The 27622-nt window shown below is 40.6% G+C and overlaps 1 protein-coding gene across 3 annotated transcripts in view; it reads right to left on the bottom strand.

The window, feature by feature from the left end:
* The window catches only part of pitpnm3 (PITPNM family member 3), a 106280-nt gene that overhangs the window by 31498 nt on the left and 47160 nt on the right, over window positions 1–27622 (bottom strand). For 2 of the 3 annotated variants that reach the window (XM_037775637.1, XM_037775638.1), the window contains exons 4-6: window positions 20102–20172; window positions 19742–19962; window positions 2232–2421 (exon numbers count right to left, since the gene is read on the bottom strand). In XM_037775637.1, the coding sequence (XP_037631565.1) occupies window positions 2232–2421; window positions 19742–19962; window positions 20102–20172 (482 nt within the window). Of the gene's footprint in view, window positions 1–2231; window positions 2422–19741; window positions 19963–20101; window positions 20173–20643; window positions 20914–27622 lie in introns of those variants that run through there. The other variant, XM_037775639.1, reaches the window with a different exon arrangement.

Genomic DNA, 27622 nt, shown 5'->3' with positions numbered 1-27622 from the left:
AGTTGTAATTCCGAGTCAGATATAAGTGGAATTTCCGACAGCTATGATATCTCCCACTGGGTGAGAAGAGCTACAGGGGTCATTTCCGATAACTTAAATAGGTATTCTAACCATCTTTGAATAATGTGTGAACACTCAAAAGTCAGAATGAGGGAAGGTTTTGTCGATCTTCACATTCTGCTGACATTGGGTGAATTCATATTTTGTATGTATGTCCTTTTGTCACTTTTGCAGTGGGAACAACATACCACATACTCAGTTAAGTGGTGTCGATCCATACGAGTACTTCTCCATCAGCAGCCAATGAACAATTAAAAATCTAAAGTGTAGAAATGAAAATCCGCACAGTTGATTAAAATACTGCAGCGTAATTAGAGGACAGGGATTCAATTTAATCATCTTAATGAGCAAACCAAGTTGTAGAAACAAAGTGGGAAGCGGAGGACATTATATACCGGTAAAGAACTCCAAAGTAAAGAACAGAAAGTATCAACCTATCACAACCAATCTACCCACAATAGCAAGAGACAATCAAGAATAGCAGCTATTGGTGGAATTACCTTCATTGTAAACACTTGTTGCTGTCGTTTTTAACTTGTACCTCTTGACTGTATGTCTTTAGTCGCTGTTGATTGTGCTCATCAGGGTTGTATTGATCAGTGGCTCTCAATAATGTGCCTTCAAGGCCTGAGAATCTGAGGGGTTTCATTTCAAACAAGCACTACAGCAGCTGAACTACTGCAGCTAATAGAAGGAATAAATGAAACGCAGAAAAACAACAATTGTTTGTTGGACAATACCGTAACGCTTGTCGACCTGCCTTTTTAATTACACTTAGAAGGTTAATACTATTATTATTAATTATGAAGCGAAAAGAATTTGTGTTTTAGGGCCCTACCCTAATGCTGTTAAATTAAACTCAATTTTGAACAGTCTGCCATTACCTCACTAGAAAATACAGCTTGTTACCAAGAGCTTAGTAGTTGTTAAGGGGCTAGTGTTTTAAAGTGGGGTTGTATGAGGTACTTATCCATAATCAGTGTATTACCTACAGTAGATGACAGTCGGCACACCCCCAGTTTGGAGAAACAGACAGGAGTTATCGCACGGAACCAAAGTAATAAAGTAACAAGCAGCAAAAGCTATTTTAGCCACCTAAAAAAATCGATATCAGTTTTAGTGTATGCTATATTTAGAATATTTTCACCACTTTACCTTGTCGTCAGACAGCCGTTTTTCGACGGGGAACTGAAGCCGGTGCATCCATCTATGCTCTGGCCAAAGCCACCAGACTCCATTGAAAAAAACTATAATTTTACCTCGCAGAACATGGGAGTTGATGGACTACCAGTTTTTTTCAACAGAGTCTGGTTGCTTTGGTGAGATCATAGATAACGGCTTCAGTTCCCCGTCGGAAACATAGACTGTATAGCTGTATAGGAATTACTGCCAAATTACCCCAATATTTACCTCAAAATTTGTTTGGCTGTCTTGACTTGTGACTTGACTCTGGACTTTTATTATTATTATTATTTTATATCTAATATAAACATTATCTAATAATAATATTCCGCTATTTCCAAATAAGCAGTAATAAATAGCTAGTAATTTATTTAATACATTTCCAGGAAAAGAATGCAAAGTTAATTGATAGCCTTTATTTCCATGTCTGCTGGTAAAAAAAAAATATAATTATCAAATAACTACTTTAAAATTTCTTAAAAAAAACTCCCTGAATCATTACATTAGCTACTAGGTTACATTTGTGTAGACAATAAGTCACACAATGGTGAGATTTGTGCCTGATCAGAAGTGTCTTCTTTTACCTGTAAAATGAAGTGTTACCTGATTTTCTTAGGTTGGCCTTTCTTTTAGGTGGCTAAAATACATTTTGTTGTCGCCCCCGTCCACAGCAGTACATTGCTTTGCTTCTGCGCTGTAACTCCTGTCTGCTTCTCCAAGCTGTAATACACTGATTATTATGGATAAGTACCTTATCCATAATCAGGTACTTCCACTTCAAACCCTACTTTAAAACACCCTTTAAGAGAGTGAGATGTGGTCTGCTGAAATAGAAATGTGGAGCCCTCTCAGGGACTCAGCTCCCACAGATTACACAGCCCACTCAAAAGCAATCTTTACTTCCTTTGACAATCATTGACTTCTATTAAAGTGTCTACAGCTCATTATGAGAGACTCTCCTCTCCGAGCAGAAGAAGCTCGAGACAGACCTGACCGGTGAATCCCTGGCCGTCCTCTGACTGCAGGAAGCTGCGGTAGACCAGGTTGGCTCGGGCGATCACGGTGGCCACGGCGTCCTGGTAGCGAGGCGAGACGATAGCGAGGAGGGGGAGAGCGGCCAGGGGTAGGTGGTCCACGCTGCTGGACACGCAGCTCTCGTCATAGCTATACGGGTTCAGACTGGAAGAGGAGGAAAAAGGGGAAGAAGGTTCAGTATGAAGATTGCATTTTACGTCTTAACAAAGCCCTCTGGGAGTGTTTCCTTTCAACTGTGTAAAATGGCAGTCATCGGTTTCTAACGCACAGTAATGTCAAAATAAATGAAGGTTATGTTCATTGAAGTTCATGATGTCTAAAATCAAAGATTGTTCCCAGTGTTCCTTTCCTGATCCGCGTCCCCTTGACTTTCCTATTAATGTCTTATCCAATCTGTTCGTGATGCACTCTATCTGATTTGAGGCAAGGCTTTCCCACAATGCTACTGTGTGTGTGTGTGTGTTTGAGTCTGTTTGTGTGTACACAAGCAAGATAAGGAGAGGTGGGATGTTATCTTAAGGAATAAAACACAAGCAAACCTGCACAAGTATCTGTAATGAGAGCAGAGAATTGTGTCTTTACTGACATTAATTGATGTATGTGTGTGTGTGTGTGTGAATTTTGCTCGTGTGGGTCACAATGACAGTGCAGACACGGATCGAGCGAGACACTTCATGTGACAGCGTGGGGAAACAGTAAAAGATGGCGTTGCCCTGCACTCTCTCCTTGAGCAGCGGTGCCAACCCTGTCATCATCCATCAGATGCTCTGAGTAGAGGAAGACGCAGCAACGCCGCATCAAGGCTGAGTTGTGTCAGCAGCTATGGACACCTCTCTACACAGAAGGGCACAACCTCCGTGCCAGTATAAGAACTGACAGTTCTGATGTAGCACTGACACCGAAATTTATATACTGCAACGTTTCGGGAAGGACACAATAGAGAAATAGATGAGTGATAAATTCAAAACTGAAAGCAAATGAGAGGAAAGGGCAGCCTGGCTCTGCCTTCCAACAACTTCAAAACTATTTGATATTTTTCTTTTGGTCAACAAGTCCTATGAAAAAAAAACAAAAAACAACTATTTGAACTTTGTCTCTCAACACTTTCAAACTCCCATAAACTGTCTGTGGCACTCATCCCCATCCACCATTTGCTACTACTGACAAGTAAAGTTTTATTTATTTAGGCTGAAATCACAAATTTGGGGCTTCACAATCTGTACAACATACAACACCCTCTATGCCTAGAGCTTCGAATTCGGATAAGGACAAAAAGGGCACAAACTGGAGATGTAAATCTTTACAAATGAGTCAGAAATATACATACAGTTTCATTTAAAAAAAAAAAAAAAGGCTAAGTAGTTTCCCTAAACAGCTGGATGCTGTGGTTTTTAGCAAATGTTACTCAAACAGGAGTAAATTTGCATTTGTTGGAGACTATTTTTAGCTGTGAATCAATACATGCTACACAACAGTGTATGTGGGATTGTAACAATATGGCTCACTGATGTGTTTTTGGAGAACAATGGAGCTCCATTGCACAGAGGAATAAGATATAGCAGGCTTTGAATATGCAGGCAAACGTAGCAAAAGTAGATAAATTCATTGTTGGCTTACACAGAATATCCAGCCCTGTCTCCTAAAAATTAGGTTCCCATACAACTTAACTGCATTGTGAATTACGTTTTGAAGGAAATGTGTTTTGTTGCGGATTACGTTTGTTTTTCACCTATCACTATACGTTTGTAATGATAATCCATGGAAGTCTGCATAGGGAGGAGGTCGGGGTGGTGGATGGGTCGAACAAACACTGGACTTTCACCCAGGAGACCCAAAAGTCAACGTTCACTTATTTAAATTTACGTCCGTATTTTAATTGCGTAACAAACATAGTCATTTTAAGCCAAACCAAGATGTTTGTTTTTTTTACTAAACCTAACTAAGTAGTTTTGTGTTTAGTTTCAATTTACAACATTATCCACGTGTTTAAAACTGCGACCACAATCCAGGAGAAAATACGCTTCTCTCCAAACGTAATTGAAAATGCAGTTTAGTTGTATGGGAAAGTAATTTTGTAGGAGACAGGGTTGGAATATCACCGGCAGCCAAGTAAAAATTAAAAACACAATGTACTTAGCAAGCAACACCTGGGCCCAGTGGTCCTGTCCTCATCATTAAGTTACTGGCTCTGCACTCCTTCAATTTCTAATACTGAGCAAACCCCAGGTGAATCTGTCGTAGCCAACAAGATGCAGCATGGAAATACAATTGTTTTAAATTGTCTGAAGGTGTATGTTTTATCTTCCGACAAGGCTAATTGCTATTCGGCTGAGGCAATTCAAGCACAGAGATGGCAAGTTACTACTGTCTGTCTGCACAATATGTTCAAAGTGTACAGTGCACACTTGAATTAACCTGCCTCTATGCTCCATGTTTCACGGTACGCAAGTATAATGAGAATAAAGTTGGAATTGAATCTAAACACATTCAGGATCACACTCTCTACTGAACACACAGAGATCAAATTAATATCAATTTTTTTTTTGTCTAATCTAAGTAAGTAAAAAAAAACAAGTGCATTTCCCAAAACAGGGCAGATGCTCCTGGCCTGATTTAGGCCTATTGGTTGGTCCAGTAACACCAAGCAGGCCTATAGTGCCTCTGGGGGCTTATGAACTTTGCTTAATTAGAGCAAAACATTGTGTTGCCATGGTTACAATACCCCAGAAAAGGAATAATAGAGTTTGTGTACCATCTATGCATGGGTTATAAAGGAAATGTTTCTTCCCAGTTTGGGAACAATTGGGGGCCAGAGCAACTTAATGTTCTTTCACTGATTGGGAACGTCCCGTTGTATATTCAGATTAAGCCATTTATTTGATTGCTTACACTGATTGCATGATTGTGTAAATCTTCTCATTATATTCCTATTTTCAGCACCAAAGCACTTCTAATTATCCAGATAAAACTTTGCAAATTTGAAAACTTCTTCTGAAAAAATCCTCCAGCTGCATTATTTAAAACTTTTTTCTAATCACAGCCATGATTCTGCACCACCACATGTTCGTAGCAGCCACGGCCAATTTATGTTGCAATTACAAAATACCACGCTGCAGGCTTTGTGAAACCTGTTGGGAAGAAAAAAGACAACTGATGTGATTGTTGTGCGCCCAGTAACACGGTGTTCACCAGTCAGTCTATGACATCAACAGCGGATACAGCCACATCCACAATCCCCACTGAGAGCACAATAGCAGACAGTGACAGAACTGTGTTGAAGGGCGATTATTTACATCAGACACCAGATGAATGGATTGAAAGATGTCTAAGGCCCTGATGCCATCCAGCCTATGCTGGAGATGCAACTCCAGCCTAGGTGATATAGTGCCCATGTTTTTAGTTGCCACTGACTGGTCACTTTCTAGCAAAAGATTATGGAGAAGATCAGCAACAGTCTGGGGACATCGGTAACTATCAACCCAAGTTTATGCCTCTAAAACAATACAAAACATATCAAAGATGTGAGCACTACATTTTCTAAATGGCTAAAAGTCGCCAATACCGCTGCTAAGAGGGTCATACTGTACTTAGAAACTGGACGGAGAGTGAACCTCCAAACTATCAAGACTTTCTGACACATTCCAGGGAAACCAACACAGAGTAGCGTCTAGCTCAGTGGCTCCCAACCTGGGGTCCGGGCCCCCCTAAGGGGGGCGCCAAAGATCACAGGGGGGTGCGCCAGGATTTGTCTGTTCTAAGGTTGTCAAAATTAGATTTGCACATGTGTAACTAAAATCATATAAATAAAATAAATAAATAAAGGAAAAATGTCTAAGTCAACCTACAGTATACTCTGTCTGACAGAAATATGTGAAAATCTAACTAAAGCAAATGAATCATCCACAAAATTGTTGGTCTGTTTATACATGCTGGCTGGTAAAAGCCACATAAACAAATCACAGAACACGACTGTAGTTTGTACCTCTGACCTACTCTGTGCAGGTGGGCGCTGCAAGCAGAAACACCAGCGATACTGAAGTTGCACTGTGCCCTTTGATTGCTGCTGATACGCTCCCCCTACTGCGCCTCCTCTCCGCATTAGGCAAAGTCAAGTTCACAGCAAGTCACTAAAATATCAAGTGGGTGCAGGTGAGAAAAAAAAGTGTGTGAGATCAACAACAATGCCATCTTGCCAGCCACAGCTGCCTTTTGCCATGATGTGTTCACAAAAACACAGTCTGCAGAATCTCCCCTTAGAGGGATAGTGGGGAATTATAAGTAGGAAGTAGAACATCTTTTCTCTTTTCATGCCTATATGCAGTCTGAAGGAATGGCGAATAGTGAGCCTAGCTCAATTCCTGCATGTCTATGTGATTAAATAGCACTTCCTCAAATGTTAAGATGGGTGACTTATCTAGCTAATTTAATCTACTTAATGTAATTTACTTTTACCATTACATTAACATTATGATATGAAGTGAAACTACCAATCCTCTTCCTCTTTAGATGCACACAGCCACTTCAAATTAATTAAAGTATGTATTTCAGTAAAAGTATTTCCATTTTTCATTTTGAAGAAACATTTAGTGAGAGAAACTGACTAAAAGTCTACAAAATCAAACCCTCAACATTGTATTTTACTGCATTTCAGAGAAGCTGCTATGTGACATCCAGCAATTGACTAGAGAGTGACCTCTCTCTTCAAAAATATCCTCAAATAGAGAAGTAAAAAAGAACACCCACGAGTTTGTCTGAGTCTGAGTAGGGATGAAAAGGGCCACACAACAGTTCATTGCTACCTGTATGTAAGATGATATGATGAAAATCAACTTGACCACAAGTTAAGAAATGCAATCAAGGTGTGCAAACATTAATTATAATCAAAGAACTCCGCATGCTACTGTGATTGTTCCTACTTAAATTACAAGAACAATTACATTAATATAGAAAGATAATATTGTTTACAAGTATTTTATTGCCTTAATCCCTTTATAATTGTTATCATTCTATCATGAACTGCATGCAAATGAACTGAATGGAGGTAGGGCAAAATCTGCTAGACAAAAATATGGACCCTGTTCTGTATGAACGTTGCCATCGAGAGCAGCTTTTTGAGACAGATTCTACACTTAGAGCCACTTCCATGGAGATTTGTAAGAAAACAGGAAAAAAGGAAACCGTTGTAATATATTCTGTGTCACTGGAACACAGTTATTTGCATAACAACAGTGTCACTCCCTCTACAGAAGCTGCTGCTGTGTGAAATATTCAGATGAGGATATTCATGCGCAGGGATGGCAGCATATTGCACCAGGAGGAAGACTTTCTTTCTGCACAACACAATACCATCAAGTCACGTCATGATTAAAACCACGATGATTTGTTTATCACAGAGGTTCTCAATCATTTTGTCAGCAAAGGATCTCTTACAAGATAGAGAATAAACCGGGGACACCCTCATGTATGTCCCTTGGAATAAATTGACGTATAGCCTATTTTTTTACACTTCTATAGTCTTAGTTATGTGAAAGAACAACACAAGACAATATATATTAGAAAGATATTAGACATGTATTAAACATATTTGCAGATTCTAAGAGATTTGTTAGATTAGAAAGTAATTTATTCACTACTGTACCAACCCAGTCGTCCGAAATTTTTGTTATAGTACGTTTGTGCAAACCACAGGATACACTGAAAGTTTCATAAATATATTTTGTATCAGCCTCTTAAAACGCACAATGATACGGGGTTAACGTTGTTAAACGATTGGTTAGGTTTAGGCAATAAAACTACTTGGTTATGGTTAGAAAAAAAGATCATGGTGTGTTAAAATATTAACGTGACAACGTAACGCCACAACGTAACGCCACAACGTAACGCCACAACGTAACGCCACAACGTAACGCCACCACGTAACGCCACCACGTAACGCCACCACGTAACGCAACCACGTAACGCAACCACGTAACGCAACCACGTAACGCAACCACGTAACGCAACCACGTAACGCAACTACGTAACGCAACTACGTAACGCAACTACGTAACGCAACTACGTAAATAAATAACAACTTCCCTCAGCAGACTTTCTTATGTAACATTACGTAACAAGCGTAGACAACGTTACGTAAAACAACGTTACGTAAAATGTTACATAACAATCGTACAGTCAATGTTTACTTTTGGTTTTACAGGGGACACGGCCAGCGGTCTCCTATGTAGATTTTAAAAAATAATTGCATGATAATTTAAATGATTGAATCTGAAACTTTTCACAGACCCCCTGGCAGAGTGCCACGGACCCCTGGTGGTGCCCGGACCCCACTTTGAGAATCAGGTGCATGTTTATTGAGTTTTAGCAACTGAAGTGAGAAATCCCAACATCCCAGCTGAGTGCCACTGAGGGTTTGGTCCAGACTTTGTAGTCGCCTGGCCTTGATCTTATTAGAGTCTTGTTAACAACTGCTGCTCACACACACTCTCCCAGAAACACACACTCAGACCTGACTGTGAACTAACAAAAAGCTCCAATTAATATTCCAATCACGGCTCTACCTCTGAACAGGGTTCACAAGTCACAGGACAGGAACAGAGGGTTAACACCTGCTGCACCGCTCAACTAATGTCAGGTGAGACCCTCATTATTTGTTTTGCATAATTACCTGATTATGCATGCACTTGTTAGTATTATTAAAATGGAGCAGACAACGATTTACATGCAAAGGAGAGCACATAAATGATTTGTTTGTTTGTGTGTGTGCGTGAGGCAGTTTGGAGGTGTAATGTCCTCGACGGCTGCAGGATACTCTCTGCTCAGAATCGATGGTCCTTAATTAATTTGAGGCGATCATTAACATCTTTGTCTATACAAACATGTGCTTTGGAAAAAGGCTGCACCACCAAACCATCCACAGCCCATCTGCCTTTAGTGGCTGATTAATCTTAATAATCCTAACTCTAATTTCCTCTAAAATGCTGCTGATCAATATAGTGGCGGCTGTGATTCCAGGCACACAGTTTTGACGGAGCAAAACTGCAGCGGTGGATTGATGTCAGACACAGATGGTGCTGTATAGCCTGGATTTTGTAGGTTTAAATTCATTTAGGGCACGTCGTGCTCATCCAAAATGTCATCTAACAGGCAGGAGCTATAAACTTGACATCCATCAATCACAGAGGTTTAGAGCTACTTTGGGAGGCCTTTTGTTCCTCAAAGGAGGCGCATCAACAGAGCCTTGAATGGCAGAGGAGCGTGCCTCGCGTCGCCATGACGAGTCTGTCCCCGTTATTTCAAGATGTGAGTCACTCACTCTTGAGCGGCGGCATTTACCCCGCTCACATCCCTCTGCTCTCATTAGTAAAACGCCAGCGACATTAACTGAGAGTAAGCTGAGGTCATATGTCGCTTAAGTGCACATTTTTGAAGACTCATATACATAACAAAAAAGGCCTCATTTGCTGCTTTGTTATGGGCCACAGTTTGCTTTACATCGGCTGTAACGTTATCCTTCATCCTCGAGCTTTAAAGTTTATTTCTTTTCCAGTAATTGCCATGTTGAGTTCTCTGGAAACACCATCGGATACTCACTTAATAACCCCTAAAGGCAGGGTAAAATTACCATATTACAATTACAGTATTATTCTATACTGAGAGACATACAGAGCTCTTCCACAAGGTTTCATGGTAATGTGACGATGAAGAGATCCATTATCATCAGCGGGGAGAAGATAAGGCCGAGTGAGCCGATTTAAACCTCGAATCAGCCTCATCTCACGCAGCATAACCTTGAGACAGTCTCTATTATACCGCCCCGCCACCCTCTCTCGCCTCTCTCTCATATAATGTCAAACCGAAACCTCTGAAGTCTGTCAGATTCCCGCTTAATTGCTCTCTCCCCGTTTCTTAATGGCTGGCCTAGCACTGCAACGTTTGCGCAATTAACATGAGCAGCAATGGGCCTCTGCAGAGTCTTAATTAGGGAGAGGGCCCAGAAATAGCAGCGGCACGTCCCTGCCCGCCGATGGCCAGAATAATGAGTCTATCTCCCTGAACCGAGGTCACTATGTGTGCCCACGGACAAGTGGACTTCCTCCTCCTTCAATCCTTTCCCTGATAGAAATTGTTTATTTCTCTTCACACTCTGACAGAGGCGGCGAGCGAGAGGAAATCAATTCGGGAGCCTTTTCACTGTCGCTGTTAATTGGACGTGCTCCAACTGTTTTTGTGTGGGATGCATTTGTGCAAGTGTGTTTATGGATTACATGTGTGCGTTGTCTTGACACCCAGCTCCTAGCCGGCGCTGCCAGGTAATACATACGTTCATTAGCAGGCAGAGCTAATAATGAGTGCTCAGAGCCCCCCTGGAGCACAGCGGGCTTTCCATGCAAACGGCAACAAGGACAACACTAGCTGAGAAACATGTCCATCCTCTATGGGGAACATGATGTACGGTTACGTAAAGAATTACGAAGCACCCAGTTAAAAGTGGCTTGTTTATGTGAAAGTTTGTTTTTGAGGCGCTAAGAGGTTTCGCCACCTCCACTCTGCGGTGCGACATTCAGGCAAGCTGTTACCCAGAATGAGAGTAAATTAGCCGCCCAGCAGCAACTCCTTCCCGTGGGGCTGCCTATTTCTCTGTTGATGTTGGCGCACAAATAAATGAGGCTCCGCACACCCACAAGTCCAACACTGTCATTAGAGCAAACACTGTTAACTGACAAAAGGGTAGTTGAATAAGAGTTGTGTTCGCCGCTGCGTGGGCGTGTATGAATGCCTACTGACTGCACATACTGTCAGAGCATGTTGAGGACCTGCAGCCAACTGGGCACAAGTATGCTTTGTCTAATTTCACTGGAGCTAAAACAGATAATATTCACTTCTCATTGTCTTCATGAGATTTTCAACAAGCTGTTAATGAGCTAAATTTTGGTTGGATTTTGGTCACTAGATCTCACTTTGTATAAAAAATAGAGCTAGACCAACATATTGGTTGGATAGCTAATTGTAGAAACGTATACTGTAGCTGTACAGTATATGTCAGCTGATAAGGAACCAGACGCTGCAATACAGGAATGCCAACTAGGTTTGAAGTCATTTAGTAACAAAGTCACCATACATATTTTGTCCACTAGAGCAGACAGAGATTTTTACGCTGTAAAATGTGCTTAGTATGTATCTTGGTCACAATTCTAAAAAAAAATTAAAAATTAAGGGATCCACATGAAGTTTATTGTCTATGTTCAAGCTGTTCTCATACACCAGAGGTATTTTAACCCAAACCACAATCTTTTCCCAAACCTAACCCAAACTAAGTAGTTTTGTTGCCTAAACCTATCCAAGTTGTTTCCTGTGAAGTTTATTTTGAAAAGACTGTATGCATGTAACGAGTGGAAATTGACACGTTGTTGCTGGACATTGATTGGAAAACGCACGAAAAATTAGTAAAAACTTTTTGTAAGATACCATACGAACTGTTGTATGACGATACGTTGTTATGTTATGTATGGGGCATATGTTATTTATGGAGCGGCTGTGGCTCAGAGGGGAGAGCAGGTCGTCCATTGGAAGGTCGGTGTGTCCTTGAGCAAGACACTTAATCCCAAATTGCTCCCAAAAGGCTGAGCCATCGGTGTGTGAATGAGTATTTTAGATTAGATCCTGATAGGTAAAGTTGGCACCTTGCATGGCAACCTTTGTCATCGGTGTTTGATGTGTGAATGCTGATATGTAGTGTAAGTCCATTTACCATATACCATTTATCATGGGTCGGTCAGTATATCGTGATCAGATTTTTTTTTAATTCTCAAATATCAATATCAGTAGGCTCAAAAATCCAGTATCAGTCGGGCTATAAAAGAAATATTACATTATTATGGAAAAAGTAAAAAAAGAAAAGATTTTAAAAGAATGAATGAATAAATTCAAAAATAATAAACAAAAGTTGAAACATAAACACACTTATGTCAATCATTTATAGCAAACGGTTATACAGTACAGTCTCGCACTGCTCTGTGCAGCAACAATGATTATACTGGGAGACCTAGTCCTTCCTTAAAGGGGATCTTCTTTATTTTCAACCTGGATGCGAGAGCGTTTTCACATATTCTTTTGTGTGTAAGTGAAAACAATTTTTTTTTAAAATTGGTTCAGTATTGAGCGACAGCGTTGCAGCCGCCGGACTGCAAGATGCAAGGGCAATTGCACACCGTCAACGTAACATTATGTTTACTACAAGTGCTTGTTTTTGCCACTGACATGCTCAGATTGGCATTATTAGTGCCTGACAACATTATGGAAAGGACCCTATAGAGAAGGAGGAGAAGTCTCATTCTGAGACTGGTGGTGTTCCTGTGGGTGCTGTGACCCGATGCCCAGAGAGGGAAAACACTATAAAGAGTGCAGGGACCTGTTGCTCCCTGATATTCACATTGAGACTTCTCCTTGAGCGTGACTTGGACACAATAACAAACACACCGGATCAAGCGAAACGGTGAAGAAAAGCGTTTTATTTCTCTGTAGGGTCCTTTCCATGATGTTGTCAGACACAATAACAATCTGAGCCAGTCAGTGGCAAAAACAAGTACTTTTAGTGCGTTACATTGACGCTGCTCACTTGCCCTTGCAATTTATTTTCCACTCTACATGCAAATTATTATTACATTCGGGTTGTCAAGCAAGAGTTGTATCAGATTTACAGGATCTGTTAAAATGCATCAAGTTTAGACTTGTTTACCGACTAGAATGGCTGCTTGAGAACATGGAAAGGTTCAAAATATTGGAAAAACTAATTAAAATGCCTAAATTGCATTTTGACATTATAACAACTGCTAAACAATAAGTCTACTAAAACATCCTGCAGGAAAATAAATCTTAACAAAACAATTAAAGACCAAATAACTACTGTGAAATCAATTTATTACACATGACTAAACCCATTTCTGAATTTTTTGGTTTGTGCATTTAAATTGTTTATTATTTGACCATTTTATTGAATTAGTAATTTATTTCCTAATGAGGCAGCTTTGGTTCTTTGTGACATAGTGTTTTAAAATGAATGGCTCTCTTTTTTATTGCGCATGTGTTCAAGAACAGACAATCGAGACATGCTGCAATAACTCCGTTCCGCTCGACTGCCATAGGAAGTTGTTGCTTATTAATATTTCATCCGTGGATGTGGTGGAAGCTAAGCGGACGTCGAGCTGCCGAGCCGCTACACAACTCAAATCTCTTTACGCTCGTCTCGCTTCCAGTCGCTGTCTCACTCTTTGCTAACGTCAATCAGAAAAGCCAGAGAGGAAGCCTCGACTTGACTGCCAAAACGCGTTCTCTCAGCCACGGTGATTAGTGACAATTCAGACAAATACAACCTCGGCGTATAATTGGAGAGCAGCGAAAACTAAGTGACGCTGTCAAAGATAAACCTGGTGACCACTGGGACGTGTGGCATTGAATGTGAAATGAAGTCATTAGTTACGCCTAAGCAGCTCTCTGTACAGGCGGCAGACGGGAGTGGAAAAAAAGTGCAAACATATCAGCGCCAACGTGCTTTTACCTCCTACATGTAAAAAGAAGAATCTTCCAGTAAGGAAGAAGACTTGTGAAGACTCATCTACTGACGGCTGTTCAGATACCATCCACAATTAACTCCCACTCTGAAACTGAAACCACAAATGAAACCTGAATACAAAGTAACAGTAGCTAATTAGACAAACAGATAATTGCACTCATTCCTTGCAGAGGCCTCGGGTTCAGTGGAAACTGTATAATGTCATTTATCCTTTTCTTTTTTTTCATTAATTATTTTTCATGAATTAAGGGGAGAATTAACAATTAAAAACAACATCATTCAAAAAGGTTAGGAGTTAAATATTCCACATGGCCGCATGCTCGCAGGGGCTGAGATATGTCAGCAGCATACTAATTAACATTGCACTGTCTGTTTACAGGCCTTTGGTCGATATATTTCCCAGATTAACCTTCAGCACTTTAGCCAACCAGGCATTTTTTTCCCCCTATGCTAATTCTTGCAAGCAGATTCCTCAAATACCTCCTGAAATAGTGAAGTCCTGCGTAGTCCGCTCATTACTAGTAATTAGGGCTGTCTATCAAACTAGCGAGAATGTCAGCTGAATACAAAAAACACAACAGAGGCACGAGAATGGAAAATCAAAAATGAAGCGGTGGCGCCTAAATACCAGGTTTAGTGAAACAATTAACATCTATTATGCTATTTTATCTTGGGCGGATCCGATCGCTATCTGATGGCAAAAAAGCAAATAGTTTGACTCACATGATAGGCCTTTCACACAGCAGACATCCTGACTTATAACAGGAAACGCACAGGTGTTGCTAATGACATTAACTCTGTTTCTAAGTGTCCCAGTGAGTTATGACAGCGTGACAGCAATGTAAGACCCTGAAAGTGAAGCTGCTAAATGGAATTCAGCCGTCATTAATTTGCTTGTTCACACCTGGGTTTCTCCTACTCTGACACGTGAAACTCTCAGCACAGAGTTAGTTCAGGCAAAGCGCTGTTGTGGTCCTCACATTAGCTGTTTCACTCATGCTTCACAATCGTCTTCACGCCAATAGATCTATCACTCTGCTCATTCCAACAGCGTTTGCTGCCACAGCTCCCTCCAGTACTCCTCATTATGCCGCTTTTGTTACTATTGATTTAATCAAGATTTAATGTCCATGTGTCCGTTTTCCAACACCGCTGCACAGATTCTTTGAGAGCTCCCTCAAAGAGCAGAGCCTTACCACCAAATCTCTGCTGTAAATGGTCATTTACTCAGCGTGTCTCTGGGTGAACTAAGCCGATGCTAAAAAGATCCATCTCTCTGAGCTGCACACAATTTAAAGCATCTGAACATCCCAAAAAAGTGTTTTCAGTTCCTCTGGCCGATTAGACCTCTGCTCAGGTTGAACGTATTAAGTCACAAATCGGTAACACCTCATAATAACCATAATTTATAAATGGGAGATTGATAGTTAATTTAAGTTAACAGTTATTTTACTGTTAACAAACAATGACATGATAATTAATAATATTAACCAATTATTAATAATGCTATGATTGATGTTATTTTATCATGATGTTTAAGGCAAAGCTCTCGATCTACCGGTCAATCTTCGTTCCTGCTTTCACCTATGGTCATGAAGGCTAGGTCAGGACTGAAAGAACTAGATCGCGGGTACAAGCGGCCGAAATGGGTTTTCTCAGGAGGGTGGCTGGCGTCTCCCTTAGAGATAGAGTGAGAAGCTCAGTCATCCGTGAGGGACTCAGAGTAGAGTCGCTACTCCTTTGCGTTGAAAGGAGCCAGCTGAGGTGGTTCGGGCATCTATTAAGGATGCCCCCTGGGCGCCTCCCTAGGGAGGTGTTCCAGGCATGACCAGCTGGGAGGAGGCCACGGGGAAGACCCAGGACTAGGTGGAGAGATTATATCTCTACTCTGGCCTTGGAACGCCTCGGGATCCCCCAGTCAGAGCTGGTTAATGTGGCCCGGGAAAGGGAAGTTTAGGGTCCCCTGCTGGAGCTGTTGCCCCCACGACCCGACCCCGGATAAGCGGTTGAAGATGAGTGAGTGAGTTTTTTGTTGCAAACATTATAGCATTTAGATATTTGTAACACTTTGTTAATGGTTAATAATTGGTTTGTAAACTGTCTATAAACATTATTTGGATGGCTATTATAAAGTTGCAACTGATGATTATAATACCTTGTTGTATGTTTAATAAGTACTTTGTAAAGCATCTATAAACCCTATTTAGATGGATAGTTAATACTTTAATAATACGTTAATACTACAATGGTTAATATTTGGTGTCTGGTCCATCTGTCTATGTAATTTTTATAGATGTTTTACAAACTTGTTCTTAAAGGTTTACATACAATTTGGTAATCATTAACAAATACTTAATCTAGTGTATCAAATGTTGCAATTTGTGCAACAATAAACTAATGATAAATACTTTACTTAGGTAATCAGAATGTAATTGTTATTGTCTCTTATCAGCTATGACACAATATGTATAATCCATAAACTAATTATTTCATATTACACAAACTAATGATGAAATAACAGAAATTCTAGCCTTACTAATAATAAGTAAACAATATTAATTATCATTTTGTTGTTAATTAACTAAGTTTAATTAACTATCAATTTACCATTTATAAATGATGGTTATTATAAATTGTTACCCACAAATCTTCATCTACCAATAAGAATGATAGAGGTGTAATTTGTTTCGCCCTAGCAGGTGCAACAAAGCTAACATGAGACTCAGAAAGATGTCAATCAATTAGTCGGTACACGCCCACACAGTCCTGAGAGGAGGTCTAACCAGCCAGATTAACTGAAAACACCTGTGAGGGTGTTCAGAGGCTTTAACTCTCAACTCCTCTCAAGTGTAACTGTGCCAGTAGGCAGCCAGTAGAGTTAGCCACTTACCAGAGGCCTTTCCCATTTCCCAGTTTGTACATCCTCGACTCCTCTCCTCTTGTTTTAGTCCCTCCCACGGGAGATGCGAGTGGAGGAGGCGAGGGACAGACGGGAGGAAAGAGGAGTCAAGGCAACAAGCATTTTAAAAAATGAGAGATCCTCGCCTCGGAGCCGCTATTTTATAGCAATGCCAATTAAATATGACATGTGGTACAGCTGCGTCCATTGATTTGTTATACCGCTGTATTTTATGATCTCTGTCAGATGAGCATAGCAGTGCTCATGACAACGTATAGGCTATATTTACTATACTAATTCAATTCACAACGTGGCACAATGTGACAAGAATGAACAGATGTCTGATTTCTTTTTTAACACACATACATTACAGCTTATGTATATATATATATATATATACTGTATATATATATGATTGAGTGATATATTATCCTACACACGACACACTCCTGTCAATCTACTGTATATGACAACATGAAATACAGCAAAGTAGAATGTTCTAATTGATATATTAATTTGCTGACAGCATCTGTTTGCACTTGTAAACATCATGTCATAATTATAACAGGTGAATTGGGTGTAGCCTACGTTCAAGATAAAAACATAAGAAATATGAAGGTGAAATGTCATTGAGGAATGCGGTCAGAACAGTGACTTACGAGGCGCTAAACAAATGGTGAAGGGGCAGAGAGTTTGATCATCTTAAATAACTACAACTTATGAATGACAAAGGAACAGTAACATTTGTAGAGTCCTGCCATGATGTGAGAGTATTCCAGCTGTGTGTCACGCCTCTTATACGCCGCGGGTGCAGAAAAACATTTCCGCAAAACATATACCGGTGTATCCTCGCTTATAGCTCCTCCGGCAAGCCTCCTCGCTCCTCAATCCTTGCTCCTTGAGATGCATTTAAAAAAATTGGGATGTCCTTCAAGATGGAGCGCTGAGTTCGATTTCTAGGTCAGAAGCCGGAGGATCGAGGAGTGAGGAGACGAGGAGACACAAAGAATCGGGAAATGAGAAACAGCCAGGGTGTTGCAGCTGATAATGGCAGCTGAAGTGACTGAAACTAGCCATCTTTCTCCCTGTTACATGAAGACGGCAACAGCGAACTCAACAGCTGTTGTCCCACAGAAGGCGCAGCATGAGTCCCATAATGTCTCGCTCATAGTCCATCCATGTGTTTGTGTTAATTAATGCACAGTTGTTAGGTAGCTAGCTAAACTGTTTTAACACTCCTCTGGCATCTTTTGGGAGTTACTAAAGCAGTAGTAACATCCAGATATGCACGTAGCTCGGGAAAAGTATGATAGATGCAATCATATTTGTGATCTAACTGAAGGAAACACTTATACAGATGGGTGACAAATTAAACTTAATAACCATTATCCATCTTATACCTTATAGCCCCAAGATACCTTGTGTGAATTATGGGCACAGATATCACTTATTCACTTTCACAAAGCGGTGTTTGTGAGAGTTAACAGTATGCAACAGGTGGCTCCTTCTATTCTTGGAGCTTTTTGGGAAATGACGTGGGAACACAACCTGTCACACTTTAGAGTGGATAATGTGATCATAGCGCATTCTGCTACCGAGGGATGGGAGGACGAGCCGGGCTACGAATAAGGTGGATGAAGTGTCTTAGTCAGTCACGACGAGCCTCCAGAGCAGCTTTAATGCTCGCTGGTATACATTATTCAAGTCTCTAGAATTGTACTGGAGGGATGAACGTCATTCTCTCAAAAAGGTATCCCCTCACTTGGTGTTTTGATGAAGTCATGGAGAGCGCTGTTTGTCTCATATGCGGGTCCAAAATGTCTCACAGGTGTTCAACTGGGTTGCCATGTGGTGACTGTGAAGGCCAGCGCATGTGCTTTACATCATTTTTGAAATCATTAAAGCATTCAGTGACCCATTCTCCAGTTATTTAGTTTTTCCCTTTAAAAGAGACATATTATTATATTATTTTCAGGTTCATACTTGTAATTTGGGTTTCTACTAGAACATGTTTACATGCTTTAATGTTAAAAAAACCACATTATTTTCATCATACTATCTGTCTGAATATACCTGTATTCACCGTTTGTCTGAAACGCTCCGTTTTAGCGCCTGTCTCTTTAAGATCCCAAAAAAGCCCAGTCTGCTCTGATTGGACAGCATTTTACGGTCTTCCACACCTGCGCTGTTCAGCCAGGGACTCACTGGGTGTGTCAACTACACAATGTTAAGCGGCACTTCTAACTGTGACTGTATAGTTGTGACATCACAACCTTACGGAAGTCCTGACGGCTCGTGGATTGAGCGTTTTGATACTCTCACATTATTTATAGTGCTGTCAAAGTTAACGCGATAATAACGCTTTAAAACAAAGTAATTTAAACGCCACTAATCTCTTTAACGTATTAACACAACTTGCTATTTTTTTAGGTCGTAGTAGGCTCAGTTAGCAAGATAGAAGACGAAAAAACTGTCATTGCCATTTTTAAAGGGGTCATTTGACCTCTGACCTAAAGATATGCGAATGACAATGGGTTCTATGGGTACCCACGAGTCTCTCCTTTACAGACATACCCCGCTAATCACATGCAGTTTTGGGCAAATCATAGTCAAGTCAGCACACTGACACACTGACAGCTGTTGTTTAATTAAATACTTGGCAAATCTCCCTTTAAGGTACATTTTAAACAGATAAAAAATGTGTGATTAATTTGCAATTAATTGCGATTAACTATGGATAATCGTGCGATTAATCGCATTTAAATATTTTAATCAATCGACAGCCCTATTACTTTCATATTATTTATATAGCCCCTAGACCTGCTTTATAATCCAAAAGACATGGAAATCTAACTTTCTGCAATATGGGACCTTTAATTTGTCACCAGTGTGCATGTGGCTAAATTTAAACACTGGATGTTATCCAGATATGAGACACTTGAAATGAGTGTGCAAAATGGAGCCAAATGAGACTCCCTGTTCGCAAAACCACTCACTTGGACACCAGAGAGAAGGCCTCGGCGCACACAGCTGGACACGGCACCAGCTTGATCTTCACGTGTTCGGCGACGGCTTGGAAATGCGCCCGCGTCACCTTCTCCAGCACCGAGGCCAGGGTGGCCACGTCGCCAGCCTTCGCGCTTGGATCTCCGCCCGCTGTGTCCAAGATGTTTCCCCCGTGCACCACCAGCAGCAGCACATGCGTCTTACACTTCATCTGCAAAAAGTTAAAAAAAAAAAAAAAGAGAGAGGGAAAGATTAGAGGCAGCATTCTGTGAAAGACAAATAACTTGGTATTTCTACATGTTCTTGTGCTGCTGGTGAATATACAGAGAGGCTGCTCGTAATGATCCCACCTCTATGTCCTCCAGTCCTTCGAGGCTGCTTTGAGGGGCACAGCGTGGACCACCCAGCTGGTAGAGACCCTCTGTATTGGATGAGTAAAGGGTAGAAGCAGGCAGGAAGGAAAGAAGAGAGAGGAAAGAGAAAAAGAAAGGGTCACTGCAGGAACCACTTCCCCTAGATGCACCAATAACAGAAGCATAAATGGATATTGATCAGTGAATATGGTCAATATTACTAATGCCTCTTCATCTCTCTTCATTCATACGCCACACTTGGTGATGTAGCTTTAGGCTCAAATGACATAAACATAACATTCAGAAGTCAATACTGACAGTAAACAGCAGCAGCGTGGTTGTTTCTCTGCCATCACATGTAATCGGATTTTGGCTTCCCTGATGCAGAAACAACAATGGACTTCTTTTCTAGAGACAAAAGATGAAGGGATGGGGACATTATTTTATCCCAACTGTGACGACTAGATAGAAGCATCTCTCCATCTCTCTCTCTCTGTGTGTGGTGCAGCATTTCACGGGAACCTGGCCAAACTCATTACCCTCTCCGGAAGCCTCTGCACGCTGTGTCATCTTATTCCCGAGCTCTCTCCCGTCTCTCTTTCTATTTTCTCCCTCCAGGCTCAAGGCGCGGCTCTGTGTTTCGCTCGCTTGTTGTTTATTTGGCTTCCCTCGTCTGGGACCGACTGTCATGGGAGGCTCTCACAGACTCACGCACCGTCATCTCCCCTCTACTCCGTTCCCAGCACCACAGCCTGCCTCCGACTGCCTGCTTGCCTCCAGCTCAGCACACACAAGGGACTCAGCACACTGCACTATTCCGGTCACAAAGTAACAGGAAATCAATGGAGGAAGGTTTTTCATTTTTTTTCTGAAAGAGGGCGGGAGGAAAGAAAAGTTCCTCGTTCCTTGTTAAGTGTTTCAGAGTGCAAACTGTGTTATGGGATTTGACAGCGAGCAGAAAAAACTTGTTTGACGAGTTGGTTGTATTTATTCGTGGGGCATGAAACCCAAAGACACTGATAGATCTGTTCATTATTAGAGCTGCAACAATAAATAAAAAGACAATTCATTGATTAGTCGATCATCAGAAAATTAATCTGCATCTATTTCGATATTTGACTCATTCTTTAAGTAATCTTTCAAGCAAAAACGGCCAAATACTCTACTTGTTTTCCTGTGTTTTATCATTTTAATCTGAACTGTCGGTCAGACAAAGCGACTTATCTCATTTATCAAAAATAATATATGATATGAGTTGGGATAAAGTCATTGTCCAAGTCCTACACGTTATGTGTTAAGTCTCAAACATGTTATTTTTTATGTCTGATGCTCTGCACTGCCAAACAAACCTTTCCCTCCAACTGTGCAATATAATTGGCTGAGATTCAAAGTATATCCATCGTCTGGAAAAAGAAGAGTCAATTCTGTGTACACTTTTGTATCAAAGCACAGAGAAGATCTGATTACAACACCCACAGAGGAAGAGTGACTTCATACTCTGCTCAGGTAGACATTACTCTTCTATATCTTTACATAGCAAATAGTTGTTTACTGCTATATTAATGCTCTGAATACCGTATAGAGTACCTTTAAGCAGAGTTGGGCAGTAACGCACTACAGTAATGTGATTATGTTTTTCAGTAATGAGTAGTGTAAGGAAATACAATTTAAAATTCAGTAATTGCATCACAGTACTAATCCCAGCAATACTCAGTTACTTTGAAGCTTCTAGAGCAGTGTGCAGTCATCGAGCTGACTGGCTGTTAAACTACAAATTAAAGTAACAAGTAACGTAACTAATTGTTTTTTTTTGTAAGTTATATTCCAATTAGTAATATGTAATGAGTAATTGACTGCATTTTTTAAATAACTTTAAAAAACTGGAGTGAAGTCACACGTAATTGGATTTAAAATTGAGTTGACTCAAGTCCACACCTCTACAATTTGTAGTTCTGATATTCAGTATTTTAAAATGTCTACATTTTCATGCCAGGTGTATGAGGGTGTAAGAAAATATTGTTTTGTTATTGTATTGTTAATTGAATATTAGCGCTAATTGGAGCTAATTAGCTAATTGAATATCACTAATTGAATATCGCTAATTGAATAGTAGCGATATTGTGTTTTGTGATACTGTATCGATTGTCAAAAACACTGATCGATTTTTAATTAATAGTTTACATGCAAAGATTAACTCAGCCAATACCTTAATTTGCAGAGAGATGTGCCCTCACATTCAACCTCATGGCACTACTTTGAGAGGACACATAGTCCTCTCAAAGTAGTGCCATGAGGTTGAATGTTGCAGAGACTGTGATAAATGCAAATGCAGATCCCACTGTTCTGATTGCATAAAAAGGTTAACTTTTTTTACTCTGATTTTATGCATATGGTGGTGTGTTCTTTATACTATGACAATTTTCCAAAAATTAGATAAAAAATCATAACCCCTTTATCATGATAAGTAGGCTTCATGATACGTGATCGTATCGGCAGATTCTTGCCAATACACAGCCCTACAGGTGTATACAAATATACAGTATGAAAATGAGTTTCCCACAGTATATTGCTATAATCACAGTAGTTAGACCATCAAGTGATACTTAACATCTACAATGGAACACCTACTAATAAATATAATTTCACGTGACAAGGGCAGACAAGGGCACTTTAAGCTGCTTAAAGAAATAGCTATTTTATCATTTTCACACTAACAAAATCCCCCGAAACAGTGTGTGTGGCATGAAACTCTTGACAGAAACCCAGAAAAATAACATTATTTTAGGTGGGTTAGAGCAATGCCTTAGATCATGAGGTTGATTCTTGTGGCTGACTGAGTGAAATGTGATTTCTCTGGTTTGGAGGACAGGAAACATTGCAGTTACTTCCAATGTAGTTTAGATTTCTGACGCTCCGGGAAGCATTAAGTTTGTGGATCGTGATTCAGTCGTACCTTTATCTTTAAAGAAATTATGTTCATTAAAGCTACAGTGGGTAGAAATGAAGCAAATATGTAGTGTAATAGCTGTTTTTATAAAACGGTCACTATATCCTCTGTGTCCTGCGGTGCTCCTAACGGCATCTGCAAGATTTCATAGACTGGAGGAAAACAACCAATCAGAGCTGATCTGGAGTCCGTCGTCCTGTCAATCACTCAAGAACTCCGATCAAACGGTCAAACTAGGCAGCGTTGATCAAATATGAATTACTGTTAATTACTGTATTTCTCGCCTCAAATGTTTTCAGAATCATCTTGTAGTGTACGGTTTAGCTGTAAAATGAGAACGTTTGTGACCCGGCAGCCATGTTGAGATCTGTTGAGGAAATACCAAGCAACGCCCACCAGCTGGAGCACAGCCAATAGGAACGAGATTTTTGAAGCCTGAAAACAGAGCCATGAAGAGATTCAGAAGTCTAGTTTTCTCTCAGAACACTTGAATTACAATATGTTGAAAGGTTATTATGGAATTGTTGCCAATGATGCCAAAAAACTTTCTGCCTACTGTAGCTTTAAGAGCAATGAAAAGGTTCCCGATTGTTTCATCACCGAATACACAAGATAAGACAATAATAGTGTATTCAAGTACACGCTCTCTCAAACACAGCCAATATAAAAAGCCCTGCATCTCACACATAGCATTGTACTAGAAAATGTACTGTCTGCCAATCTGCAGCAAACAGCTGCGTTCAGCAGATTGTATGAAAGACCGTCGGAGGAAATAGCAGAGCTTCACTCACCTCATCATTTGTGAGAGCAGCACACACGCTGGGCTGCTCATGAATCCAACAATAAATAAGACATTTGTCTGATATTGGAGGAAACTGACTCATCTCAGCTGTATAAACCGGCTTCCTGCCGTTACGAGGCCGATCTCTGGCACAAATCTGCCGCGGGAGAAAAAACAATTCAAACAATTTGTCTGCTTTTCTGTTTTCATCATTTCTTCTCCTGCCAGTCAATATGTGCTTTATGAAGCTCAGTGGTATTTAGCAGATCTCTGCGCTCATTCTCTCCCAACAAATGACCAAACCTAGAAAACACCCTGTGGAGAGTTAACAACAATGCAGCACCGTGGCCATTTCCAGTGGATTAAAGCCCAGACACACAGGGGGATTGAGTCAGGCACACACTTAGTGCAGGTACACACAGTGCATCTGTTCTCATACTGCAGTCTGAGATATTTCTTAACCTATCGTAGAGAGAGTGGAAGGGAAAATTGACCCCAGAAAGAGGGTTGTGAAGATGAAAGGGCTCTACAGATAAGTCCACTAGAGCTGAATGAGTGAGGATGAAAATATTGAGCTATTGATCCAAGTTTGGACCCCTCTTGTATGTCATCCTGTCTGCACAACTATGATATAAAATGTAATTTTCCCATGAAACTATGAGGGTTGTCTCTTTTGTCTCCAGCATGCAGTGAGTTTTTGTTTTCTGTTTCCTCCAAGGTCTCGACCACTTCTATCACCATCACACATTTATCACCTTCGATTGAGCAGATGGGAGGAAAACAAGAGAGCAGGGGGGATGAGAGTGAGAGGCAAAATACGGCATTCATCATCTGGAAGATTGGCTTCCTGACGACAGATTTTCATCTTCCCAGGGAGTATGAAAATGGCAAAATGTCCTCAAGGTTTCCTGCCTGCTGGAGTGTGAATCGCCTCATTAGAGAGCAACAGCATCGCGGTGAATTATCTGTTTTCCTAGAAAGAAGACGTGCACAGAAAAACAGCAGTGTTGGCTCCTCCGGGAAAATTATTTTTTTGCCTCTAAGTGTTTGGCTCAATTCAACGAGACATGCGATGATTTCAAGAAACATGAGAAGAACTTTACAATGCAGAACAAAGCCTCTGATTTACATTTGTGGGAATTGATTATGACCAGCTTCTAGTAGTACACAGATGTGGGACAATTATCAATATAATGGTATGTCGTTACATAGACTGTATATAAGAGGTGGACCTAGTCACCGTGACGTCACCCATTGGTTTGTGGACTGCCTTTTCGAAGCCTCGAGTTCGGCATTTTTTGGGGCACAAGAGGGTAGAGTTAAGTACAACCGAATGCTGATTAAGACATTTTTAGGTGACCAAAATGTTACAATTAACTTTCATGAACTGAAAACACACTGTGAAAGGGTTAGGGTTCTGGGCGAAAACACATACAACTCCCTGACCGGACAATGCCGGGGTAGCGACCTGTCAATCACAAGGTAGCCACGCCCTAAAGCATCCCCTGCTTTATGGTCTATTTGACTCTAAATGGGACCATAATTTACTAAATGAACATCATGCTGTATTGAAGAAGACTTGAAACTAGGGATTGTGATCATAAACTCATGTTTACAATGTTTACTGAGGTAATAAATCAAGTGAGAAGTAGGCTCATTTTCTCATAGACTTCTATACAATCTTTATACTTTATACTTTTTGCAACCAGAGGAGTCGCCTCCTGCTGGCTATTAGAAATAATGCAAGTTTAAGGCAGTTCCGCATTGACTTCACTTTCCAGGTCAGGAGTTTTCCCACTGGTTGTTTTAGGGATATCATCTGTGGTAATCACACTGCAACAGGCTCGTAGTATTATCGGCAACTGTGGTCATGAGGTGGAGCACCTCGCGGCCTCTTTGTCACTCATTCAATTGACTTGACGACATCGGAAGAACTGAGAAAGCTTGAGTCTTTTTTAGCTCTGTTTTGGTCTCCACCAACTCCTCAGAGAAATATTCAGTTAATTTTACTGAAAACAGCTGCATGTTGCTGCTGGAAACAATGCTGATGAGAGCAGTGAGACTGAACCAAAACAGTGAAATTGCGGGCCATAAAAAACTAAATAATGAGCTGAAAGAGGCTAAAACGCTTCATAGAGTATGTTTACATGTTATAAAGTGTTAATTTACTCCCAAACAACTGAGAGATTTCCTCCAGAGCTGATAGGGTGAACAACAAATCACTAGTGTAGAAGTTCAGTTACCACACACACAAGGTCAGTGAGTGAAATCTGAAAGGCTTCATGCAAATTATGATTTTCGCTCCAAAACACTCACTTCTCTCATGTAGAAATAAAGAACAACTTAAAGAGATTTGGTGGACGGTGAGATCTATATTTCTGCAACAGGTTTTTACATTTGTTTGTGATCGTTTGGGTTGAGATAATTGCACTACATTTCTGTATCTGCACATTTTTAACAGCAATGTACACTAACCACTAGAAATTAGAGATGTCACAATACCAGAAATTTAGTAGTCGATACCAATGCCGGTGACATTCCACAATTCTAGACACCCAATTCAATACCACTGTGAAAAAAACAAAACAACAAATCCCATCTACTTCAAAATACACTCCTTAATTACTGTTTGCGTACTGTTTTTTGCAAATGTATCATTAATCCTTGATGATCCGCCTCAAGTTTCTCGCCAAAAACTAAATTTTACAAGATTATATTTGAACACATCATGATAACATTATACTTTACCTTCGCCCAATACTTTTACATTTTTACTGAATAGAGCTTGAACGCATCATAATGTAACTCAATGCAACCTTCGTATGTTAGCTGTAGCTCTGTTATTTAGCCAATCATTACTGTGCTGCCCACCGGCTGCTAACAGCTAATGTTCACTGGCTCTCCTCCTGTGGATTTCAACACAGATTTGTTGTTCACAATGTAATGTTATCAGGGAAATTCTCCATCGTACACGGAATGACAGGACGCTGTTAGTCTAAAACCCTGATCCCCAGTACTTATGGTACCTGAGCTAATGTAGAAAAACGAGTACAGTCACATTTTCAGAATTTTGGCATCAACTTTGAGAGGAGAAATTTTTGTGGAATATTTGCCTTTATTTGACAAAGGTCCCCGGTCCAAATAAAACCAAGGCCATCCCATGATGAGTGGATAAATATTTTTGTATTACAGGTAAGATGATGGAGACATTGTCTAGAAAGGTGAAGAAGTCATGTATCACTTGATTCAAAAGTGTGTGCCGTCAAGTGGCGACAGGTTAGGGTGCTCATTTAGAGGTATAGTATGCTGCGTCCTGACTGGTTGAACAGCCCTCTCTGACCCCTGGCACAGTACAGGCATGCTAACACACTCAGCCATCTGTTCACCACTGCTTGAATCAGGGTCTGTCGTGTCACCCTACTGCGAAAAGACCCCAGGAGACGTCACCAGCTCCACTGCATGACAAACCACTGCTGACCCCCCCCCCCCCCCACACACACACACACACACACACAACATAAGGCGATGCAGCACATAGATTGACTCAAAGACATACATACATTCAGACACACGCATGCACACACACACAGTCTGTCCCTAACAAATCCCAGCTGCTCCCTGTCTATATGCTGTGACTGCTGTACTGCAACAAACACTCCCACACACACTCCCACACACATATATACAGCAGATGCTCATTCATTGCCTGAAACTAGGGACATGCTGATGTGAGATTCACACCGGATCGAACATATTGACATATGTAGCTTTAAATGGGATGCGAATAATT

Source organism: Sebastes umbrosus, chromosome 7 (genome assembly GCF_015220745.1).
Source record: "Sebastes umbrosus isolate fSebUmb1 chromosome 7, fSebUmb1.pri, whole genome shotgun sequence".
NCBI classification, from domain to species: domain Eukaryota; kingdom Metazoa; phylum Chordata; class Actinopteri; order Perciformes; family Sebastidae; genus Sebastes; species Sebastes umbrosus.
The sequence above is the reverse complement of the archived record's forward strand: the minus strand, read 5'-3'. Positions and strand labels throughout refer to the sequence as shown.